Source organism: Galleria mellonella, unplaced genomic scaffold (assembly GCF_026898425.1).
Source record: "Galleria mellonella isolate WM207_F2 unplaced genomic scaffold, CSIRO_AGI_GalMel_v1 utg72, whole genome shotgun sequence".
NCBI lineage: Eukaryota > Metazoa > Arthropoda > Insecta > Lepidoptera > Pyralidae > Galleria > Galleria mellonella.
Window position 1 is genome coordinate 1,174,759 of NW_026442144.1, and position 24,189 is coordinate 1,198,947.

The 24,189-nt window shown below is 29.1% G+C and overlaps 1 protein-coding gene across 5 annotated transcripts in view; it reads left to right on the forward strand.

Moving 5' to 3' along the window:
* The window catches only part of LOC113513108 (sodium/hydrogen exchanger 9B2-like), a 54,124-nt gene that overhangs the window by 11,601 nt on the left and 18,334 nt on the right, over positions 1 to 24,189 (forward strand). For 3 of the 5 annotated variants that reach the window (XM_031907994.2, XM_031907996.2, XM_052900880.1), the window contains exon 2: positions 16,887 to 17,146. In XM_031907994.2, coding sequence (XP_031763854.2) covers positions 16,887 to 17,146 — 260 coding nt within the window. Of the gene's footprint in view, positions 1 to 5,764; positions 5,844 to 16,886; positions 17,147 to 21,079; positions 21,416 to 24,189 lie in introns of those variants that run through there. The other 2 variants (XM_031907995.2, XM_031907998.2) reach the window with 2 other exon arrangements.

Consider the following 24,189-nt stretch of genomic DNA (forward strand, 5'->3'; position numbering starts at 1 on the left):
TTTATAATTACAACACCTAAATATAATTAATTCACTTTATAATTTTAAAATAAACAATATACCTAACATTTGCTTTAACTACTAGTTTACATAAGACTTTGTTTTTAAATACGTTCACAAAGAATTTGACTTAACTAATTGGCCTCAGGTTCAAGGCTTAAGATGCAGGAAACATGAAAATACTGACGGTAGCTTGGGTATTCAATCTTGTTAATTTCTACACCAGTATACTAATTAATAGACTCGGCCCAATTCTACTTTTTTCAATAACTATATTACTATAACTCCAAATAACTTAGTGCATAGTGTGTGTTACATTATACGTGTCTCTTATCAATAAAATTTAGAAAAAAATCTTTATTTTGAACACAAACAGTAATTTTATTTTTCGTTGGCTTGCTTTTGCGAATAATTTCCAGAAGATATAAAAATTTGTAGACTTTTATAACACAAACTATTATTATTATTTATTATATTACAGCAAAATTGATTCAAATTAGAGAAGATATATGCGATATTTACCTATGTATCATATATAAAAAAATTCAGGCTGTCACTTAAAAATAAAATGTATCGACTCATAACTTCTACATATACATAGTAATTAAAAATAAACTGAACAATTTGGTTACGACGATATAAATAAAAATCAAAATATTAGAAAATCACGAAAAACAACACTTAATGTCTGATACATATAATGTCATTGTATATTGCAAGAAAACATAATATTATGTCTAGAAATTAAAATATATTTAGTTGAATTTTTAAATAAAGCTAATGCGACGGTCTCGTCGTTTTGTAGGTACTTTAGTGATTTAGTTTCAATATCTCCAGAAAATTATGCACATACGTGAAATGGCAATATCTTCTATCCCTTAAATTATTCGGTATGTTTCAAAATAAAAAATGTGTCAACTATTTCTAACCATTATTATAACAATGAAAAGTGCATTTCAGTACTTACATTTGTGTATCGTCATTTCTAAGTATGTATACACACAGTTACAAGTAAGACAGCTACTGCAATATATATAGTATATAAATAATTTTAAAAAGAAGTTAAAACTATTTGTTGAAGAAAAATAATATATCTCCTAGCAGAAGCGAACGTCAAATTTTACTAAATGTTAAGGCAGTATCTGAGGTATGTCTTTGCATAACGTAAAAAAAAGTTGTCTTGCCAAATATGGCGTGAAAAAATAAACGGAAAATTATATCGAAAAGTCGGCATTTTTAATTTTATGTCAACCTCGTATTATACACTAATTATATTAATAAGTACTTATATTAAGAGAAATTTAGAAATTTATTATTATTATTCGTATTTGACAAAAAAATACACAGTTACAAACACAAGATACCATGGGCCCCACACTAGACGAACCTCTATCGTGGGCACCCGACAAAGATTAACAAATCACAATGTGTTATAATGAAAAGTACATAGTGGGCGGGTATTAATATAAAAAAGAATATATAATAGAAAAAGTGAAAAAAGTAATAAAATCAACAATATAAATACACAAGAAATTATAAAACACTAATAATATATAATTAAGAGAAGCGAAAATGAGTAAATAAATGTAGGAATATTCGTGAGTATGTGTGAATGTGTGTTGTCATATTTTGTCTAGACAATAGCGATATACCAGTGCAACAATACCTGCGGGGCACTTTAATTTTTAGGTAATTTTTTTTTACTTAATTCATACTGGTATTATACATATTGGTAGCCCCGCTTACATATCCAAGTTAGATATATCTAAATTACCTTCAGTGGAGTGTAATGGTGTTTGTGTCCCTTTTAGTGAATCTGTCAAGAATCTTGGTATTTACTTTGATTCCACTCTATCTTGGAGGTACCAAGTGACCGAGGTTAGCAGGAAGATATTCGCTGCTTCTGCGTCGCTTCGAAGACTTAGAAACTTTCTACCTACAGCCACTAAAATTTCCCTAGCTCAATCCCTCCTACTCCCTATCCTTGACTATGCAGATGTCGCTTATCCAGATCTAAATATTGATATGCTAAATAAATTAGAACGACTTCAAAACCTCTGCATACGATTTGTTTTTGGTCTGCGCAAATTTGATCATGTATCGCACTATCGCTCTCAGCTTAAGTGGCTTCCCATACGCCGGCGAAGAGATTTACATACCCTCTCTTTGTTACATAATATTCTTTTTAACCCTGGTGCACCTGCCTATCTTAAAGAACGTTTTAAATTCATCTCCTCTACCCATACTTTAACATTACGTTCTTCCGAAAACCTTTCCCTTATGACACCTTCTCATTCCACTAAATTTTATCACAATTCCTTCACTGTTTCTAGCATTAGGTTATGGAATTCATTGCCTGTTGTTATTAGAAGTACAAAATCCATTGATTCTTTCAAACGACAAGTGAAAGATTATCTTTTCTCTATCTGATTTTTCTTCATTTAAAAAAATTGGCATTCTTTATTTATGTATTTATATAATTATTTATTTTATGATAGTTTGTTTTCCTTGTGCCTATAATTATTAATATGTATCTTAGCATTGGGTACATATTTGACATATATGCATGGGATTATATAATTTTGTTTGATTGATAGGTATATGTATGTGTGTATGTATATATGTATGTGTATGTATATGTATGCGTGTGTATGTGTATGTATATATTTGTATGTGTATATGTATGTGTATATGTATGTATATATGTATATAATTTTTATATATTTTTAATTTGCAAAAGATGCTTTTTTTAATTATAAAGCACTATTATACCTACTTGTACAACAATTAGTCCATTACCTTAAGGTTGTCTTGAAAAGATTGCTCTCAGCAATAAGACCGCCTTACTGTACTTATACAATCGTATCGTTATGTTTGTAAATTGTCTTGTTTATTTCCTATATTGTATAATGCAAATAAAGTATACTCATTCATTCATTCATTCATACTCATTATCTGCTAAAATTTTAATTCTATATTTCATATTTATTTTAAAATGCGTTCATAAGCATTTTGTTTATATTTTGTAAATATATTCATATGTTAGCAATATTATATAATTATTTAAATATTGTGTAATCTCACCATACAATCATGGTATAAAATAGGCCAACACTTCAATTCCTATGGGTGTCATAAGATGCGAACTTAATGGTCGAGGAATGGGCAGCAGTGTCCCTCTTGAAACATCTCTAAAAGCCTAACTGCGATTGCCAACTCGCCTACCAAGCGTTGCCACGCAAAACTCCTCTTAAAAGACACAATTATTTATATAAAAAAAAAAGATATAATTCTTTATACAAATGTCCATTTGGGACTAAAATATTGACGGATTTACTACATCAAAATATTGAGCACCTAGGTGCATACGCAAAATTGTAAAATTTAACTAGTCACCTATATTCGAGTATGTTATCTATTTGTCTATATCTTTATTCAATTTTATGACCTAATAAAATAAAAAGTGTACTAAAATATACTTCTTACATCATTTTAGTGATTGTCATATATTAATCTCGGTTACTCCACTTCTGAATGTACACATAACAATGAAACTTGCTCAAAAATTCGAATTATATTATTGATAATACCTTAAATTTTAAAGCTGTATTTAATTACAAGCAATTATTTAAATATGACCAGTGTCCAAAATACAAGTAAAAATGATATTTAAAGACACTTCTGGCTTTATTTTTTTACTTGTTTTTATAGTTATATATAGGTAAATTTTATATTTACTGATAATCACAGTTTTATAATGAGGTTCTCAATACAGATTGAATCCATTGATTTTAATTTCGTAAATTAAAATAAAAGGCACCTTGTTTACCTTATATATAACCTGTATTCTGTATATTAACACAAGTTACAAGATTATATACAAAATGTTATTCAATGAGAGGAAATTTGCAATGTATATTTATTTGAGTACCTAATTTAGTCCTTATATACTTACTGTTAAATTCCTGTATTGAGCTAGTATCAATTAAATGATCTTGAGATATCTGACGTGACCCGACGCGTCATAGAATTATTATCGCAAACGTTGGGGGCATATTAAGTAAGCAATAAATAGTTCTGAGGAAATGTACGAACTCTTGCCCATTTTATCCTGTTCTATTAAATGACGAATATATTTTTAAATATATAAACATAATTGAAAATAACCTACATAATTAGAATCACTACTAACATCAGTCATATCTGTTTAACATCAGTCTAAATTAAATATTTTTTTACAGAAGTATTTAACGTTCATGTAAATTCATCTATCACGATTTCTTATTTGAAACATTTTTTCCGTTTAAGTTTTAAAGAGATTCAGATTATATATTTCAAACTTTTATATAATTTTAATCTTAAACGTTATACGCACAACAGCAAGATCTCCAATAAACCATGAAAATAAAATTTATATTTACTAGTTTGGTTTATAAATATGCATATTCAACATAATAAATAAACTATCATATAGGTATTACACAATACTAGTTTATAAATGAAAACAAAATATTATATCTTCTTGTATATTATAATTTATGTATTAGTATTATCGTTACATATATCTAACCTATAATCTAAGATCTAACCTTTGTTCTTTTATTTTGTAACATTTCCATTTTTAAATAGACTGTAATAACTGATTAACTAATACATTTACTGTAAAAGCCCGTAATTTAAAATTATATTTTAAAAAGAAACAGCGATTTAAAAAAAAAATAGCGCTCGCCAGCTAATATAGGCCAACATGGACATAAACTCTGTCAATTGCAAAAACAATTATCGGTACGAAATTGGCGTGTATATCCATTTTGGTGACTACGGAATTTCCATTGTATTTCCCATATACATAGACAATGATTATTACTTACTATCACGTTAGTTTAGAACAAATGGTAATGAAAGAGACGACTCGTGTATCTGCATTTTAAGAATTATTTACAAACTTTATATTATATGTAAAAATACATTTTAATATTTTTGTTAGATAATAGGTCTCACTACCTCGCATAACCCGTTGGTCCACTACTTACGGGACACCCTGTATATATTATAATGTATATATTTCTTCACTATTTTATTCCTTTACTGAGAAAAAGCAATCAAGAACTGATAATAAAATGAATTATCGAAATTGTCTTACTACCTAATTTGAATAGATACTAGTAACGAACCACTGTATCTACGAGTATCTTTTTAAACTAATTTACTTCATCCAGCATTATTTATCTTTTTATTATACTACTATTTATGTTTTTTTTTCAAGTTGTGGTTAAAAATAGTAACCATATAAACTAATCAAATTGTTTGACTGTAAGATTTTTTTTGTAAGTATTAAAAGTCATAAAATTAAATTTCATCCAGTTTATGTTATTTCATTTGCACGATGTACTACGATAAAATATTCTATTACAAACTTTTTTTCCATGTGATTATTTTTAAGATTTTTACATGGAAACCTATGGAATCTTAGGAAAGACGAATGACTACTACCGGACTTCTATTGACAAAAACCTTACGGTCATTTCGTCGTCACACTAATGGAAGCTACGGGTTTACTAAAAATATTAATAAAATAAACTTTTTTATAGTAAGGAACTAATATACTGACAATACGTGTCATAAAAGTTATGCAAAATATCATAATTAGTTTAATACTAATCAACACTTAATGTTACAATTGTCAGGGGCAACGTTTAGTAAATCGTCCGATGCATATTATAGTTTAGTAGCATCCTTACATAGACGGCAGGACACTCGCGCGCATCCAAAGATCACAACATTTGTAAGCAGTCATGTGTGATTGAGTCACTAGAATACACTCATAAGCAGGCGGCAAAATGGTTAGTCTAAAATTTTTATCATTTCCAATAGAACAATCAATATTTTACTGTTTTATAGTATATGTATTTGTTTTATATGTGTTTATATTTTACATGTATCTATTTTTATTTATCTTATATACTTAGAATGAAAGTCAGTGTTAGTGTGTGATATTATAATAGTTCCGTTCATATTTCTTTTTTGTGTTAAAAAGTATGAACCGCAATATTTAAAACCAATTTCATTGATGCTCATATTTTAAGCGTTTTCGTTTCTCAAATGTAATGTATATTATCGACCAACCAAATCTTATCAATTGACTTTATTTAATAATACTAAAAACAAGACTTATTCTAGAATTTGGAAATGTCATATAATTTGTCATTTACCGTTATCTACTTGCCACTAATATTATTAATGCAAAAGTTTATAAAAGTGTTTGGATATTTAACTCAACGGCAGAAAAGATTAATACGAAATTTAGTACCAACCCAGACGAACTAATATCTTAAATTAACTCAAATATACTTTTCGACATAACTTACGCAATAAAAGTCGTAGGGTACAACTAGTGATATATGGCATATTTCATAATACTACATATAAATTATAAAAAAAAATACATTAAACCATAATGTAATAAATATTAAATTATAATTCTTGTGTCATTTTGCTCATGTAACCCAGCATGCTACTCGAGTCTTACCCTTTACGATCTATTATTGTGTTTTCCCTAACTGATTCGTCATTTACAAGGTTCTATGATGCCTTATTGTGTAACCGTCCAAAATTACTCGTCATCAACACTGCCCGCCTATAAAAATATTACGAAATGGAACCCGCTATTTTATTAGTATATGGTATACTAACACACACATCCCATAAACATATACACTATATCAGGCCTACGTCAATGTCACCATTTGTACGAAATCTGTGCAACTATAGTCAGTTTCAATAGAACTTAAAATTGAAAAATATCCAATTTTTGTTGAATTTTTTACAAAAACACTCTATAAATGAAATTAGTGCCAAATCTAAATATTCAATCAATTAATAGTTTTATGTACTACTTACTATTACTATCAGCAGACTGTCTTATGATCGATGTAATTATTTTATTTATTTTCATTTTCATTCAATTCTTCTGATACAAACTCCAGTTCGGTCAATTTAAAAAATTTATATTGTAAAGTAATTAGGGTTATTTTATAAATAACCTAGTTACCTTACAATGTAAAGTAATTGATTGTCTGAAAATTGATTAAACATACGATATTTTGGACAATAACATAATATAAATAGTAGTACAATACTACGAATATTTAATCATTTTATTGTATTGATACTTTTCGGGAGTTAAATAGATAAATTTTTCAATTTTGTCAATATGGGCCATGCCAACTATTAAAACTACATAACACAGTGATTACTCGCTCAACGCAGATATTATTATTATTTTAGTTACAAAGAAGATTTATTAGAATTTATTAAAAAATTTACTAAAATAAGTGGTAATTTTGAAGTTCATATCAATAGTTCTAATCAACTAACCAGAGAAGAAATGATTGAGATCACTTGTCATATAAGTATCATATCTTTATGATCGATAAGGACTTTGATTAAACTGTAAATTTTTAATCTACTGATTCTCAATCAGTATCTTTCCATTGCTACAGATGAATTATTTTATATAATTTTTAACATGTATATCTAATTTGTAATAGTGGAACAGTTTATTATTTTTGTTAATACAAGTATTTATAATGAATTAGCAATATGACAATCGTTCACCTCAAAATAGACAACACAAGGTAGATAAATAAGTAATTAATTAACAGTCTTATTTTAATAAAATTGTTAATTAAGCTATATATATACTCATAAAGACAAATTTATTCTCTTACTAGGCGTATTCCACGACTTTGCCCGCTTGAATCTGCGCACCAAATTTCATTCAAATCCGTTCAGGCATTTAAACGTGATTGAATAACAATATCGAAACATCCTTGACATTAATAATGTTAGTACGATAAATGTTAAAATTTATAAAAATGAACATTTGAAGAATTTTGAATATTTGTTACTCATCACAAAATTACAATCACAACAGAATGGATATGAATAATATTTGATATACTTTTTAATCATTCGGACAAATAACGAAAACCTTATTGCATTTCATTAAATACAATGTTCGTAAAATCATTGTTTTAAATTATTTTAAAAGTATATATAGATAGTTGTGCTTTATCGTTTCCTACAAAAAAATATTATATATATTTTTTTTATATTTATTAATAATTACAATCAATAATTACAACATTATGACAGCAAAAGCCAAATTGATGTTATAAACCAAGTGAACAACATATAAAACATTACAACATATATATGTTGTAATGTTTATATATTTTGTGTATATATATTTTATATGTTATATAACATACAAAATTATATTAAAAGTATTTAAGTCTTTAATTTTATGTATAAATTTAATGCAGAGTTAAATTTAATTTTAGAATTAAAATAAATTTAAATAAGAATGAACTTATATTTTTAGAATTATTTATTTTTTTAGTAAGGGAGACTTTGTACAAAAGTCGATTGCTTGGGTACCTCTATCCCATTCGTGTTTCTACCGTGAAGCAGTTGTGTTTGCATGTCTATGTTTCGGTTTGAAAGATGGGATATGGCGTGAATTTACAGGGTGCAGAGGAATAACACCTGAGTCCTCAGGTATGGTAACGCATGGGGGGTATCATGGTTGAAACAGTATACTCTGTTATGTCCATAATATTAGGTACAGAGGAAAGGAAATACCTGAGTCCTCAGGAATGGCAACGTATGGGAGGTATCATGGGCGAAAAAGTATACTCTGTTATGTCTATGGTACTGCTCATGTCTATAGGCGACGGTTACCACTTTCCATCAGGTGGGTCGTTAGCTTGTTTGCCATTCTAAGTTGTATATAAAAAAAAGTATAAGCAGAATAGATTCATTCTAAACGATTTTTTTTAATTAAAATAATTTACGTTAAAGACTATAATATTATTTGATAAAGTTATTTTTTTAATTTGTAATGTAACTTTTGTTTCATATAATTTATTAGTTATTCTATATAGGTTCTATATTCTATATACATTAGGACTCAAAAGACTAAAATAACCAAAGAGTTCTTGCTTCATCTACTTTCACCCTCAGGTTGCAAACTGCCATGAGTAATTTAAAGTGATTAAATAAAAAAACATTGTGATCATGTTGTTAGTTTATTGATATAGTGACTATCGCACTAAACATATTGTAAATATACCAGTGTAATAACCTAAACCAATGTTTGCATATAATAACGTGTGAAAAAGATTAACACCGTATTGATTGATATTCTATTACTACCCTATTCTCCGCAGATCAACAACACAGATAAATCGAATTCAATCGACTCGAATTTGAGTCATGCGTACATAAACGATACAAAGAATATAAAAAATATATAAACTGACTAATATAATCATAATCGGAAGAAGAAATAATGGAAATATGGGCCTATAATTCTCTCATTCCACTAATATTTTAAAAGCAATGTTTTATGTATTTTGATGTTTATTGCTCAATAGCGTTAAAACTACCGAAACTTTAATAATATTATGATATACTAGCGATTCGTCCCGGCTACGTACGGTTTTTCTTTATAAATAAAATACAGTTTGCTATTCGCTGATAATATACATTTCTTTATATGAAAGAACTTTTAAAGTCGATTAAGTATTTTTGAGTTTATCCATTACAAATAAACTGACAAAAATTGAAATCCTTCATCTTTATAATAATCATCATATTATCATCATCATAACAGCCATTAACTGTTCATTGCTCAACATAGGCCTCCCCCAAAACAGGAGGTTTCGTCAATAGTTTCCATGCTTGACAGGTGAGTTAATAACTGCAATTAGGCTTTTGGTAATGTTTTAAGAGGACGCTGCTGCCCGTCCCTCGATCATTAAATTTCCTTAATCACCTCTTACGACACCCACGAGAAAGAAAGGGGTGACTAATTTTTCTTTGAATTTATGACAATGATCCCTAACAAATTGGAATGCAGGAAAATGCAAATAAATGCTGTTTCTACAATCTTTTTTAAAATACCTCTAACGTATAAGGTTAAACTAAAAAATATGTATGTATAGATATATTAACAAAATACATACTTTCAAAGTTTGCATCTAATAAGTACAGTATAGCGTATATAAAGAATATACCACAAGTCAAGCATTGAGAGTTGAAATTGGAATCAATTTATCCTCAAGGGAATAAAATTATTAATGCATGTAAATAGAGTAGTTGACACTATGAATAATAAAATAATAGCATTATTATTTGAAATGTCAGTTGCTGCAATATGAAAATAAAACATTATGCATATTTTTTAATTTATTTTTAAATGTTGAATTTTTCCGTCGTGAAATTCGCTACGTCAAATCAAGTCAACATAACGAGTCACATACAAATGCCATCGAACAATGTAAACGTTTCGCGGTCTAATCACCAGTTTTTAGTGTTACTTTAACACATTTATTTTAGTTCATTTTTGTGTTTTATTAATTTAACTGATCACGAACATAAATAGATAGATACTACAAATATGGGAAAAACCGAAAAAAAAAAAATATAAAAATGCTTTGTCTTTGGACGAAAAATTCTATTATGCTAAAAGGGTATGGGTAACCTTTTTTGTATAAAAGCGTAGTAGAAGTATTATATGTATTTATTTTTCATTAAAGCACTATATATTGTACTTTATAAATTTGTACCTACATTTATTACAAGACGCGTAAACTTTATTATCACATAATATATATACATCGCATAATAAAATATCGTAACTTAAAATAATATCAAGTACCTAATACTTCATATGTTTGTGGATAACGAAACATGTACTAGTGCTATTTTATATGTAACATCTTGTACTCGTATCTCATATTTCAAGTGAATATTTCAAGTGATAAATAAATATCTACATTTGTGGTTAAATAATTTATCACGATGTATATTGTAACTAGAAGCGTAAACTTTAATTAAGTCAGTCCCCTAACAATTGACAAACTAATTTGTCATTATTAAGTTTTCGCTACCTAACACGAGACAACAATCTTCGTCGTCTTTCTCATCCGTATCAGCTTTTAACTGTCTACTACTGAACATAAGCCTCCCCTTAGAAGGTTTTGCCAGTAATTGCCACGCTTGGCAGGCGGTCAGACTTTAAAGATATATCTATATCATTTTTTATGTATTGTATTTCATAATTAATTTTCCGCTTATTTAAGGTAATAGAACTATCTAGTACTTATAGTAATGACAAAACATTACCTAGTACTTAGAAGAAAATTGTCCTCAGTTTAGTAATAATTAAATTTTAAATCTAGATGCAAAAAGAATGCTCAATTGCCATTAAATGTGTATAGCACTATGATGTTTCATTTGATGATCTGCTTATTATCTCATCAAATTAGCATAACTTAAAGAAATGATGAACAGCAAAACAAACACGTTGTTTGACACTTTTGTTTATTGCTCTAACACCGTAATTATACAAATTAGTACCATAATCTGTTAATAGTTAGGTATATTATCTTCTGCTAAATACTAACTTAAAAGTCTTATTCATAATTAACTAAAACCTCTTACATTATGCCTATTATCAGATCATCGTAGTACTATGTTTCGTTACACTTATTTAAATTAATATTAAAATTAATAATTATGTGTAGATTTTTTTATATGAAGTAATATTTGATACACATTTACTAGATTTAAGGATTGAAATGTCATCGAACCAACTTAGAGAACAAAAATAATAGAATTTATAAAAACTTCTGAGCTGACTGAGCACTGAGAAAAATTAGTAGCGATTTCTAATATGTTTAATACATCTAATCTTATGTGATGCGGTAGAATCCTAATCCTTATACGGAAACAAAACATCTATTAAATATTATTTCTATTAAAGTATTAAAACTATATTACATATAAAGCGTATTGAGTATATATAAAAACTGAAGGAACAACGAAAATGAAATTTAAAACTGAAGAAAATTATCAGAACTTTGTTTCGAATTCAAACTAGTGAAAAACTTCAGTGCACGCTCATATACATAGTTGTAATAAGGAAATTCTAAAGTAACATTTAGTATTCAATGAAGTCATTGTCCTTTACCTTTTTAATTAAGGTCTCATAACAAATGAGTCGTGAGTGTGATTGGATGAGCAATCCAATAACGATAAGCGTAAAGGAGGCGCGTGGCAGCCGGCGGCGCACACGCATACGCTAACTGATTAAGAACTCGTGGTCGGTTCCTCGTGAGCGATCATGTGATTGTGATGAGACCACTTAAGCAAATAAATACTCGACGGCGACCCGACAACTACTACTGTCAATATTTGAACTCATTTACCTACTCAATTAAACATATCGACGCTTTAAACGAAACTTTTTAACAACAGTTATATATCGTGCTGCTGCTCGATTAAATCTACTCTCAATAAAAATAAAATTACTTTTTATCATATAATTATATTATATTCATACTAAAATACAAAGAAATAGGAAGTTATTAATTGCTTAAAGAATATATTTTAAGTGTTTATATACAACGAAAATGTATCATCCCGCAACACAAACGCGTTACAGATAGGTATGTTTGTACGAGTACCATAGGCGTATTGAAATGAAAGATGGGGACGCATAACATACACGCGCTATTTAAAAAAAAAAAGCGTATCCTAATTTAAAATTTATAATATAATTTTACCTACTTCCTGATACACATAAAAGTGGTATTATTTATTTCTAGATAAATAAACATACTAAAAAGGGACTCCATTTCCAAAAAACTAAATAATTGGATCTTTGTTTACTTGCCTAGTGCAAGTTAGATTTAGTTTAATTTTCAACATTATTTAATGGAATATAATATATATTTGCCGTGTAATACCTGCATGGAAATTGCGAGGCGACTAAGAGTCGAGAGATGGGCACTAGCGTCCTAGATATTTTTTCTTTATTAAATTTTTGTAACTTACAATTTAAATAAATTAATTTCAAACACATAGATTGTAGTTTAAGGATCAAATTTTATTAATAATAACATAATATATTTTTTACTATTGCTCTAATCTAGGAATAACGTTACAAAAATGAGTTTTTAAGGAATGTAGCGTAATTAAGCTTAAAACATTACCAAAACCTAACTGTAAATATCAACCTGCCTGCTAAATGCGGCTACTACTGGCAAACCCCGCTTCTTGGAGGAGACCTATATTCAGCTTTAAACAGTGATTGGCTAATATGATGATGATGATGATGATGAACATATCTTAGTATTATAATAGTACTGAAAAAAAATTTTACTATGCCAATTTTTAATACCACATTAATTCAGTCGTACCTGAAATTTTCATCTTGTCACATTGCGGCATTACAACACACAGGCGCAAAAGGAAATAATCACCACAGATTTAACACAAAAAATAATAATAAGAAACTCAATTTATCTTTAATTTAATAATTATTTATTTACATAATTTTTTTACGTTGTTTAAGTTTAACATAAAATATGTATTAATAATATTATAGGCATTAATACCAAAAAAATTGCTTATATAACATAATTGTAATATTTTTAAAATTAATACATTCTTTCGGGATAAAATAATCTTTTATTCACGTTTAAAATTTTCGTATTACAGATAATCTATACACAAGGTTTTAATATATATTTTTTTATAGAAAAAAGAACTAGCTATAATGGCCGAACTCGGTCGCAAAAATTAAGTAGAATAAAATACTGCATAAATATGCACTAAATATTGAAATCGAATCACCGTGATTATATATTGGTATTATATTATATTCACATTTATAATATCACTAGTATCCTACTATATTATGATCTTAGTATTATCGTATCTTAATCTTAGAATTTTATTATGCAAATTAGAATGGCAAACAAGCTGACGGCCCATCTGATCGGAAGTGGTAACCGTCACCTATAGATATTGCTATTTCTGAGGACTCAGATGTTATTCCTCTGTACCCTGTAAATTCACTGCCATATCCCACCCTTCAAACCGAAACACAGCTACGCAAACACAACTGCTTCACGGCAGAAACATGAATGGGACAGAGGTGACGAAGCAAACGACTTTTGTACAAACACTCCCTCTGGTGAACCTTACCTTATAGCATAACAACGTGTATTTAGGGTATACAAAATTAAATATAATTTTGTATTATGTTTTATGTATTAAAATTATGTGTTGAACCGTTCGTAGCTATAGAACACCATGACCTATGTTACGTGCATTGTTATACCATGGTTTGCCAATCAGATATCAATGTAAGAGACAACTCTTACAGTAGAATTCACATCAAAATTTCAGTCAACTGTCGGAATCCGGTCATAACGCCTGAAAAACGAATCTAGGCGCGCGTGTATCTCTTCTTACGTATATCGTGTATGTACATATGTGCCGAATCCTTTACAAATTATTTTATCAATAATAAAAAAAAATTAACTTAAGCATTTACTACTTAATAATAATAATAGCGTATACATAATGTTCTCAATTGGTGACAGCAATATTTTTATTATTTTTATTGTTGGCATATTAATTTATTAAAATATTACAGTGCCCATAAATTGGTGTCTAGTAAATAAATATTTACATATGTACATTATTTTAAATTTATTTAATGATTATCTGAAATACTTTAATACCAAATTGTAATATATATTGACAAAAAATATAAGATACACCTACGTAGAAAAAATAATATTTTAAATTTTTCTTATAATTTTTTTGTACTCTTACGTGTTATTAGTTATTAGTCTATTTGTCTTTGATTATTATGGAACAACATATGATTAGATTTTTTCCTTTAAAAAAATATTGTTGATATTTTAAATAAATTTAGAATTTTTACAGTATTTTGCTTATTTAGAAAATTTTGTTAGGTTTTACTTAACAATAATTATACAGTTTATTTTTTATTTCCATTCAGAATACCTTTCTCTATCCTCCACCTCATATGATACTAGTATATTTTCTAATTGGTTATAGATATATTAACGGTGTCTACAGACATAAGCCCTATATATTTTAGTATATTTAACTTAATACTGCCTGCACCCTTAGATACGAAAATAAGGATAAAAGAATCGTATACATACAACTTTAAGAAACGATTCATATGTGTGTGACGATAATATTTATTTGCAATAAATTTGCCTAAAATTGTATACATAGAACAGTATCAGTGTATTTAATATTAAGTTTAATTTAAAAAATAAAAGATTGGCAGGTACCTAAGGTACCTTTAGCTAATGTTTATCGCTATAACTTAATTATTGTAAATACCCGTTATAAGCTTATTACATTAGTTGGTACCATTAACATTCCATCGGAATATGATTGGATTCCGTTATCAGACTTTTTCTTCAATGTCAGATACAACAGATTTTAAAGATTAATCTACTTAAAAATTACTATTCAGCAATTCTATGACTTTGGTCGTAACAAATAAATAAATATAAATAATAAAAATATTTTTTTATTCATATCATATACATGCACAACGAGAATTTTATATATTTACTATATTTATAGTTTCCGACAATTATTTCGACTTCAATCAGAAAACTTCTTCAGGAAACTATAAACTTAGTAAGTTTTTAAAATTCCCGTTGTGTATATATATACATATCGTTAAAAATGAACACTGGTTTTAAAATAATTCTTATAGAAGTAAACTAGCACTAAATTCACTATTTCTTCAACTAGATAAGTTAGGCCATTTACGTGGACTAGGAAGAGAAAACAACCAAAGATTGAGTAAAAGAAAAGCATTTCAATCTAACTACTCTAATTCTGGCAATATTTTCATCTGTACTGTATATGAAATAGACACATACATATATCAAATATAAAATCTCATTTCGAAGTTGATCAAAAACTTAACTACAATATGGTTGTAATTAAATTTTTGATTCTGATTGCATGTAAAGCTTTCAAAATTATATTTCAATTATTTTGGTATCACTCATAAAGTTTTTCAAAATATGTCTTGATAAATCATACTGGGTAAACTAGTACTCATAATAAATAACCCATTTATTGTTTATGTTACACTTAAAGATTGTTAGTAGTAAATATACAAAATTTCTAGTGTAAAAATCTGGAATATCTTTTATAAAAAAAGTCCCAAAAAAAGGTAGTATGGATTAACTAATCTAATATTATAAAAGTAAAAGTGAGTTTATTTGTTTATATATTACTTCGATTGTTGCCTTTCGATATTTTATAGACTTTTCCAATGTTAAAATTTGCTATAAACTTAGTTCATTGTATGTAAAATAAAAAAGACATATGACACATTTTACCCTTGTAATCAACATATACCAGTCATTCGAACGAAGTCACGTATACAAACTACCAATTTAATTAACGAACAGAATAGAAAACGTATACGTTTATTACATTTACTATCGTACGACAGGAACAACAAGTGAATATGACAAAATCACAGAACATCAAACTGTAAACAAGTTTTTGACAGTTTATGCTCCCATTATTTTTTTATACTACCTATAGCCAACAGCACTACGTTTAAAAGCAATCATTATTTGGTTCCTATTTTATAAATTTATTTCTATTTATTTTAATCCATGGAGCCATTCAGGCTATACTTACGTTACCAACGATTTAAACCTATTCTTACAAACACCCAAAAAACGTTACGTTTCTATCGTCGGGTAAAAGGCAAATCTTCAAAACACATTTTAATTTCAATAACTATAAATACCATTAAAAGTACAATCATCTGCATTATGATCATGTCATCATCATGTCAACCCTTAACCGTCCACTGCTGAACATAACCCTCCCGGGGAGTTTTGCCAGTAGTTGCCACGCTTGGCAGGCGGATTGGCAACCGCAGTTAGGCTTTAGAGATATTTTAAGATTAAATATACAATACATATATAAAAACATTTTATTTCCAGGTTCGAAAAACCAGCATCCGAATGACTGCAATAAAAGAATACCCTTTCGACTTAAGCGATCTTCAGAAGCAGCCCAACGACACGGGCGATACGAAACCCCTAACTGTGACTGTGTCTGCACAGGCGACAGACCCACAGCCAAATACGCTTGTACCTACTGCTGACTTCGCGACAAGAGCTGCTACACCTGATGGCAAGAGAAAAGTTTCCATTATGGCCGATGAAAGCAGTAAAGACAGAGAAAACCTACCCTCTGAAAGGTAAATCTCATTCACTCATTTTATTGCATACTAAAATTTATCAGGCGTTACTCTTATAAATAATTCAATATTAATTTTTATGCATCTGGAATTAGGAAACAAGTTAGCAGTTCACGTAATGAAAAGAAATAACTATCATCTATAAATATATTTATTATGATGGATGCAACAAGATATACCAAACATCCCTAACCTAACGACTAAAGTATTATGTCTCCTTACTCTATAATTTCATTATCGTAATAATATTATAAATCTGAAAGTTTGATAAAATATTTAAACATTTTGATACGTGTTACTTAATCAATCAGGTGTAAACTGCAGGTGCTACAAGAAATAAAATTCCGAATTTTCGGATACAATTTCGTGAATTTGTTCATACCAAAATCGACGCACTGAATAAAGCTTAACATTTTGTTCGTCATAAATCCTACCATAAAATTCCAAAGAAACAATATTTTAATATTTTTAAACAGTATATATTACGTAATTTTAACATCAATTTTGTGTTTCGTTCAGCCTTGAAATTTCGGAAAACATTTTATGAAAAAATTTTTATTAAAATCAATTCAGTGATTTAATTTTTAGATCAAAATAACTGGTTTTGTCACATTTGAAGTCGGTTTCTTTGTGATACACAGTCTTTATTTCAAATGTTTCTGCATATAATGACAGTAAATTAATATTTATCAATAATAAAATTGTTTTCTACTCCGTATTCTGATTTAGGCTACAAACATATTATACTTCCGACGCCTTCCTTTAAGCAGTTACAACCGCACCTTTCACTAGCTAGTCATAAACGTATTCATGTTATGTACCTACTTACATATATAAAATATAGTTGAGCTCGTCACGTGAGTAATATTTTGTGAAAGGTATGCTTTATGTCCAATCAAAGTAGACTTCAGTTATGCACGCTTGGTACTCACTTTGGTAATTTTAATTATACATTTAATATATACCATACACCACCGCGTTATTCGATAGTTATCTTTGTAGTTTATTTTTTATCTTAAACGTTTAGTGAGAAAACTTTATCTTGTAGACTTATTAATCACATAAGCTCAAAAGCAGTACTACCAACTAATAAATAAGTTAATATATAAAATGTGAAGAAAAATATGACTGAAAACTTGTCTTCTCCTGAACGTAGACATTTCCTATCAGCTAAGTTACCAGAAAGTTATTATAAATTTATTGTTAGTTAAAAAAATACGCATATATTAAATAATAATACGAGCTAGTATACATATTCTAACAGAAAAACAAGGATAGCGCAATGTCATAAAATGTATAGGTACAAGAGAAGAATAAGTAAACGATTTTGTTTATCATTGTCACCTATTGTATTCTCAGAAATGTGTAGTGATTAACTTTTCTTGCGTTCATAATACGAACATTTTATTTATCTTTTCTCATCAAAGTGAAACATTTCATTAGGACTCTTTTATATTGGAAAATTCCATATCATTAAAATACATTTATATTTTAATATGAACAAAAACTTAAACGACAAACTATGGAGAAGGCCTATTTCAAGAGGGAATAATAATAGCTAAAATAATAATGATTATGAACAAACATTACATAAATCAACCTTGCTTTTACATTTTTTTTTATACAACTTAGGATGGCAAACAAGCTGACGGCCCACCTGATGGAAAATGGTAACCGTCGCCTATAGACATGAGCAGTACCATGTACATAATAGAGTATACTGTTTCGCCCATGATACCCCCCATGCGTTGCCATTCCTGAGGACTCAGGTATTATTCCTCTGTACCCTGTAAATTCACGCCATATCCGACCCTTCAATCCGAAACACAGTCATACAAACACAACTGCTTCACGGATAATATACATAATCCCATAACACAAAAAATATTACGTAAATGCACTCGTATACGTGTCTTCTCCTTATCTTTTCTAGGAGATCTTAAAGGCAATTAAGAGAACAAAGAATACATACTATTCTTTGTTCATTTAGGTGGTTATATGGCATCCTATAATCTTAGTATTATAAGGAAAACTTGGAAGAAGAAAGCCATATACTTGGTCTCCTTATGACTTAACTTTTTCTTTATTTGTCCTATGTAGTTATTCCTTGATCTTCCCCTGCTTCTCTTCTACGTTACTAACATCAGCAAGAATATTATCTATTCAGTTTTATAAGACTTTCAAAAATATTGCAATTAAAATTCAATAATATGAATTAATGGGAATCACAAAAAATATAATGATGATGAGAAAAAAAAGGATCTCTAAATCCACACGGAGATTGTGGATTCAAATGACAGGCTTAACGCCACGTTTTAATTATAACTATGAAAAAAATTTTAGTATGGAAAAAAATATGGGCTATAAACATATATCAATAATAAATCTATGAATCTCAGTTACGCATATAAAAGATATATTTATTTTATCTATTCATTTATTTACTCTTTATACGAACTACTTAATATATATATATTGTCAAGCGGATACATAATACCCATTCTAATTTACACAATGACAAACTGATCAGGTTTTTAATCTATTAAGAGGTAACTCTTGTCGTCCTTGATGTTCGTTGCGAAGGCCTCGAAGTTAAAATAAATTACACAAGGTATTTTTACCTTACAAAAATATATCGTTTCGTACAGTGACAATCGCAGTAGTCACATTTTCGAGTAAATCTTTGCCTGAGCTGAATTTAAATTACAATTATATAATACCTACCTAATTAATATGTTCTCTACGTGGATCTCTATGAAAACTATCTCAATTAATTTCTTATAAAAAATAAAACTACAAACTTAATTTAACTAGCTATATCCTTACCTATACCGATACCTGACCTGGAGATCTTCTATATTTTCACCGCCAATTTCAGCTTCATAGAAGATCCAAAAATCCAAAAACAAATTTTGACTTAAATATATTTCAGTTTTATATTAATAATCTAAAAACAAAGTCTTAAGTGTTAAGATTTTGTTGAACTATGTCAGACATCCATATTCTATATAACTGTCACATCCCATTTCAGCCCCATAAATGCAAAATTTTGCTCCCGAAAAACAAATGTTGAAGAAATTATAATTTATACCAACAAGTACCAATACAGAAGTAAACCGTAACGATTTTGAAAATAATTATCAAAATTGGTTCAGAATTAAGTCAGAGCTTTCACAACAGAAAAAAAATTTAGAATGCTCACCAATTTTATTTAGCGCCATTTAGTATTTCGTGTCCAATTTTGTTTAATGACCAACCACCTTATGGTGTAATAAAAAGTTAATTATAAAATAAACAACTACAGAAGCATAAGATATAGGCATATTTAGGGGGAGTGAGGCTGGTAGGCCATGTGCATTCCAGAATTATCTAAAGTCCACTTCAGGATCCAAGTGAAACTTCACAAATATATATCTGAGAATACATACCTACACGCCTTTATTAAGGCGTCAGATCTCCTTTAGAAAATGCTCTAAAATACGCCAATGGCAGTAGTACAGTGTACCTAATAAGTTGATGTACTATATGCAACTTCAGATAATTTATCTATACTATCTTCGCTAACTTTGAACAACCTGCAAGTAATGATGGGAAAAGAATGGAAAATTTATTCGCTATATTTCTCCATAATTACACAACCACACATGGAGTCGATCGTGCGGATTTGTACGTTTTATCGATTATACTGTGACATTCATTAAAGGCGTGGGCTGATGGCTCACAGGACGCGAGCGCGGGCGCGGACGCGGGCGCAGATATAGCCGCCACACGACCTATGTTTAGCGGTTGGGAGTATAAACAAAGTAGCAACATCGCGGGGCGCGGGCCTATTCAGTCAGTCAGTTGTCACCTCGTTTCCAACACGGCAACCCGCCCCAGGCAATGATTAGTGTAGTTCTATGGCAAAGGGTTTACTGTTGTGCTTGAGGCAACTTTTTGCTTGTCGGCCAATGACCGGCCGGCCGGCCGGCGAAACTCTGCGAACGGAGACAGTCACGTGCCCGGGGTGAGGCGCGGCGGGCGGCTCGCTCGCAGCCGAACCTTCTCCTATAAGATGCACAATCGCCTCCGCATAGGTGCGGAGCATGCTGTACTGTGCGGCATGCCCCCGTGCAAACTATTCGCCACATTACTTCGCTAATCTATAGTTTTAGTGAATAAGACTCACTGAGTGCCATGTAGAATGTCTCAGAGCAGCCTCAGTTGTCACTATGACAGCTACCTTCCATCAGACTCTTCACTTGAGACAGACGCACTCAACCGGCATTGGTGAGTTTTTCGCATCATCATTTAAAATATACCTACAGTATTAACACGTATGCAACGAGCAACGGACGAGACCTAATTTAGTCTCTCATTTTTTTATGCCTACCAAATATATATACAAATACAATTACTATTACCTATTTATATATATAAATATCGTATTCTTAATATTATTTAATAATAATTTTATTCACCCACATATTATCTTAATAAATATGTATACCTATAAAATTCCCGTGTCACAATGTTCGATCACGACAATCTTCGAAATTGTTAAACCGATTAGGTATATTGAAATGTTATATTCATTTGCTCTAACTTTAGATATAGGATTATTGTTATCACGATAAGATAAATTGGACCTGGCAGATGACGGTAGAGGACAAAACAACGTTTGACAGGTCTGCTAATTAATAATAAATCTAAGCTGGTTCCATGTACTAATTTAATAAATTACACGTATATAATAAGGACCTATAGAAATTCGTTTCATAAATCTAAATACTATTAGACAATTTATTAATTAATCTAATAAATAATTATTATGTTATCTACTTATATTATCCTATTGAACGACGGAAGTTTCAACGCAATATTTTATACAATTAAAACCTACCCACGCAGACTGATTTGTACAATTTGTTGTGCGTCTAAATATGCGGCTCCTGGCTTATCGATTTGATCACATTTATCGGAGCGAATCGAAGTGTCGTTATACCATAAACAAACCCATTGTATGAAATCGTACACACACACACACGTGATTAGGTATTTTGGCTATATAGCGGATGTAGCTGTAACATTGCTTAATTTTTTGTTCTATTTTGACACTGCATTATTATTGATACAATATTATTTACAGTTAATAAAACATACCAACTTCGTTGAATTGTAGGTACATTACTCTTATTATTAAAAACTTATTCATTATAGACAAATACGATTAATTAAATTATAAATATAATTAGATCAACTTATTATTTCATAATTAAAGTAAAAAAGTTTCAAAAGTTTACCTATACCTGAATTAATCCTTCAGTTCCATTCTCTCTGTCTTTTGTCGAAATTGGGTTAATAGTTAGCATTATATACGCAACTGCCAGACAGATGGACCGTATGCTTGTTTGCCACCATAGTAGTATAAGAAAAACTATACGCATGATACAATATAAAAGCCAAATCGATTTTTTTTAATATTTAATAAACTTTGATATAACATAATTAATTAATAACAAATTTCATAATTATACTAACAAAATAATATATAAATTGTTGAAATCACTATAGAATTATATTTTTTCTTTTTAGTAGGTAGTACTATAAAAATAAAAATATAAAAGATTAAATTAGATTTTTTTTTGATGGGTGAAAATGGTATGGTAACCCCGCCTGCGCTAACGGAATACGCTGACGGAGCACCAGTGAAGGGTGATAGATGAGAATGAAAACAGGCCAGTTAGCTTATCATGATGAATTCATCAGGAATTAACCATGATAATTTCCAGGGGGAACCGCGAGGAGGTCGACCTGGTTGGGTATATTTACCCAGGTCGACCTCCTCGCAAGCAATAGGATTCTCAGTCTCCATTACTGACAATCCCTTTCCCCCCAAATTTAATTAGTTAAACTCTAGAGTAAATTATCATCTAAATATTTACCATCCTCTCTACAGTCACGGTTTAACAACGTAATAGTTTTTCTTCGGGTTAAAAATTACCAATATGTACCAATGTTACCAATATATATACATTTGTAACATTTATTTAGGTTACTTACTATATATATATATATAGTAAGTAACCTAAATAAATGTTAAACCGTATATAAAGTATTTAATTTAGTAGTATCTTATATATTAATTAAAATAAAATAAGCTGTTCACGATGTTTTTCTTTTTATCATCTTCATATAGATTTGAAGTTATCCCGAATTTTCGAAATTTAATTCAAAAATAAATCAAAATTAAAAAGAAAACAGTACTATTCAATATATATGTATATTCAATCAAATATTACTAATGTAAACAAATCGAAATCGATCTATCTCATTCTATACATACGTATATATGTTAATTTCTGTTTGGTTTTCTTTTTTTTTAAATTGCTTTCCCTATGTATTTTTATATATCATACTACACATCAAATAATCAAAATCAATTTTCGTGAGATACATCTTTTGATCGTTAATTTATTCATGAATTCATCTCTCATGAATTCAACCTTCCAATTTAAATCGATTCAAAAATCAATATTTGGCGACCAGGATCTGAAACCTACTTGTACTTACCGTTAGGTTATAATGTTAAACATTACAACATAATGCAACCATTTCATATTGCGCCACTGTACACAAGCCGACCCACCACCATACATGAGTCACTTGATTTTTTAAATGTCAAAAACATTGACTATTCAGAGCCAGTACACTCTAGAAGAGTTATTACGATTGAGAAAATAAAAATAAATTTAACTATATATAACAAGAAAAAAAAACTAATTAATACAAGTAATACTGTATAATAATGTAAGCAATATTTAACTGTAAAAATTTCACATGTGTAAATAGTCATTTTTACGCTGCTAGTTATGCTGTTAGTTATTATAAATACGAAACATCCTATGTAATTACATCTACATCTAAAATTAATGTTAACAGCAACTCACTGTCAAGTAACTGCGAGCCTCTGCCTGTAACTGTTATAATATCACGATCACACAGATATATGTGAAAATCATATATAAAAAAATTCAAATTCTTCAAATAATCTATTTGTGAAC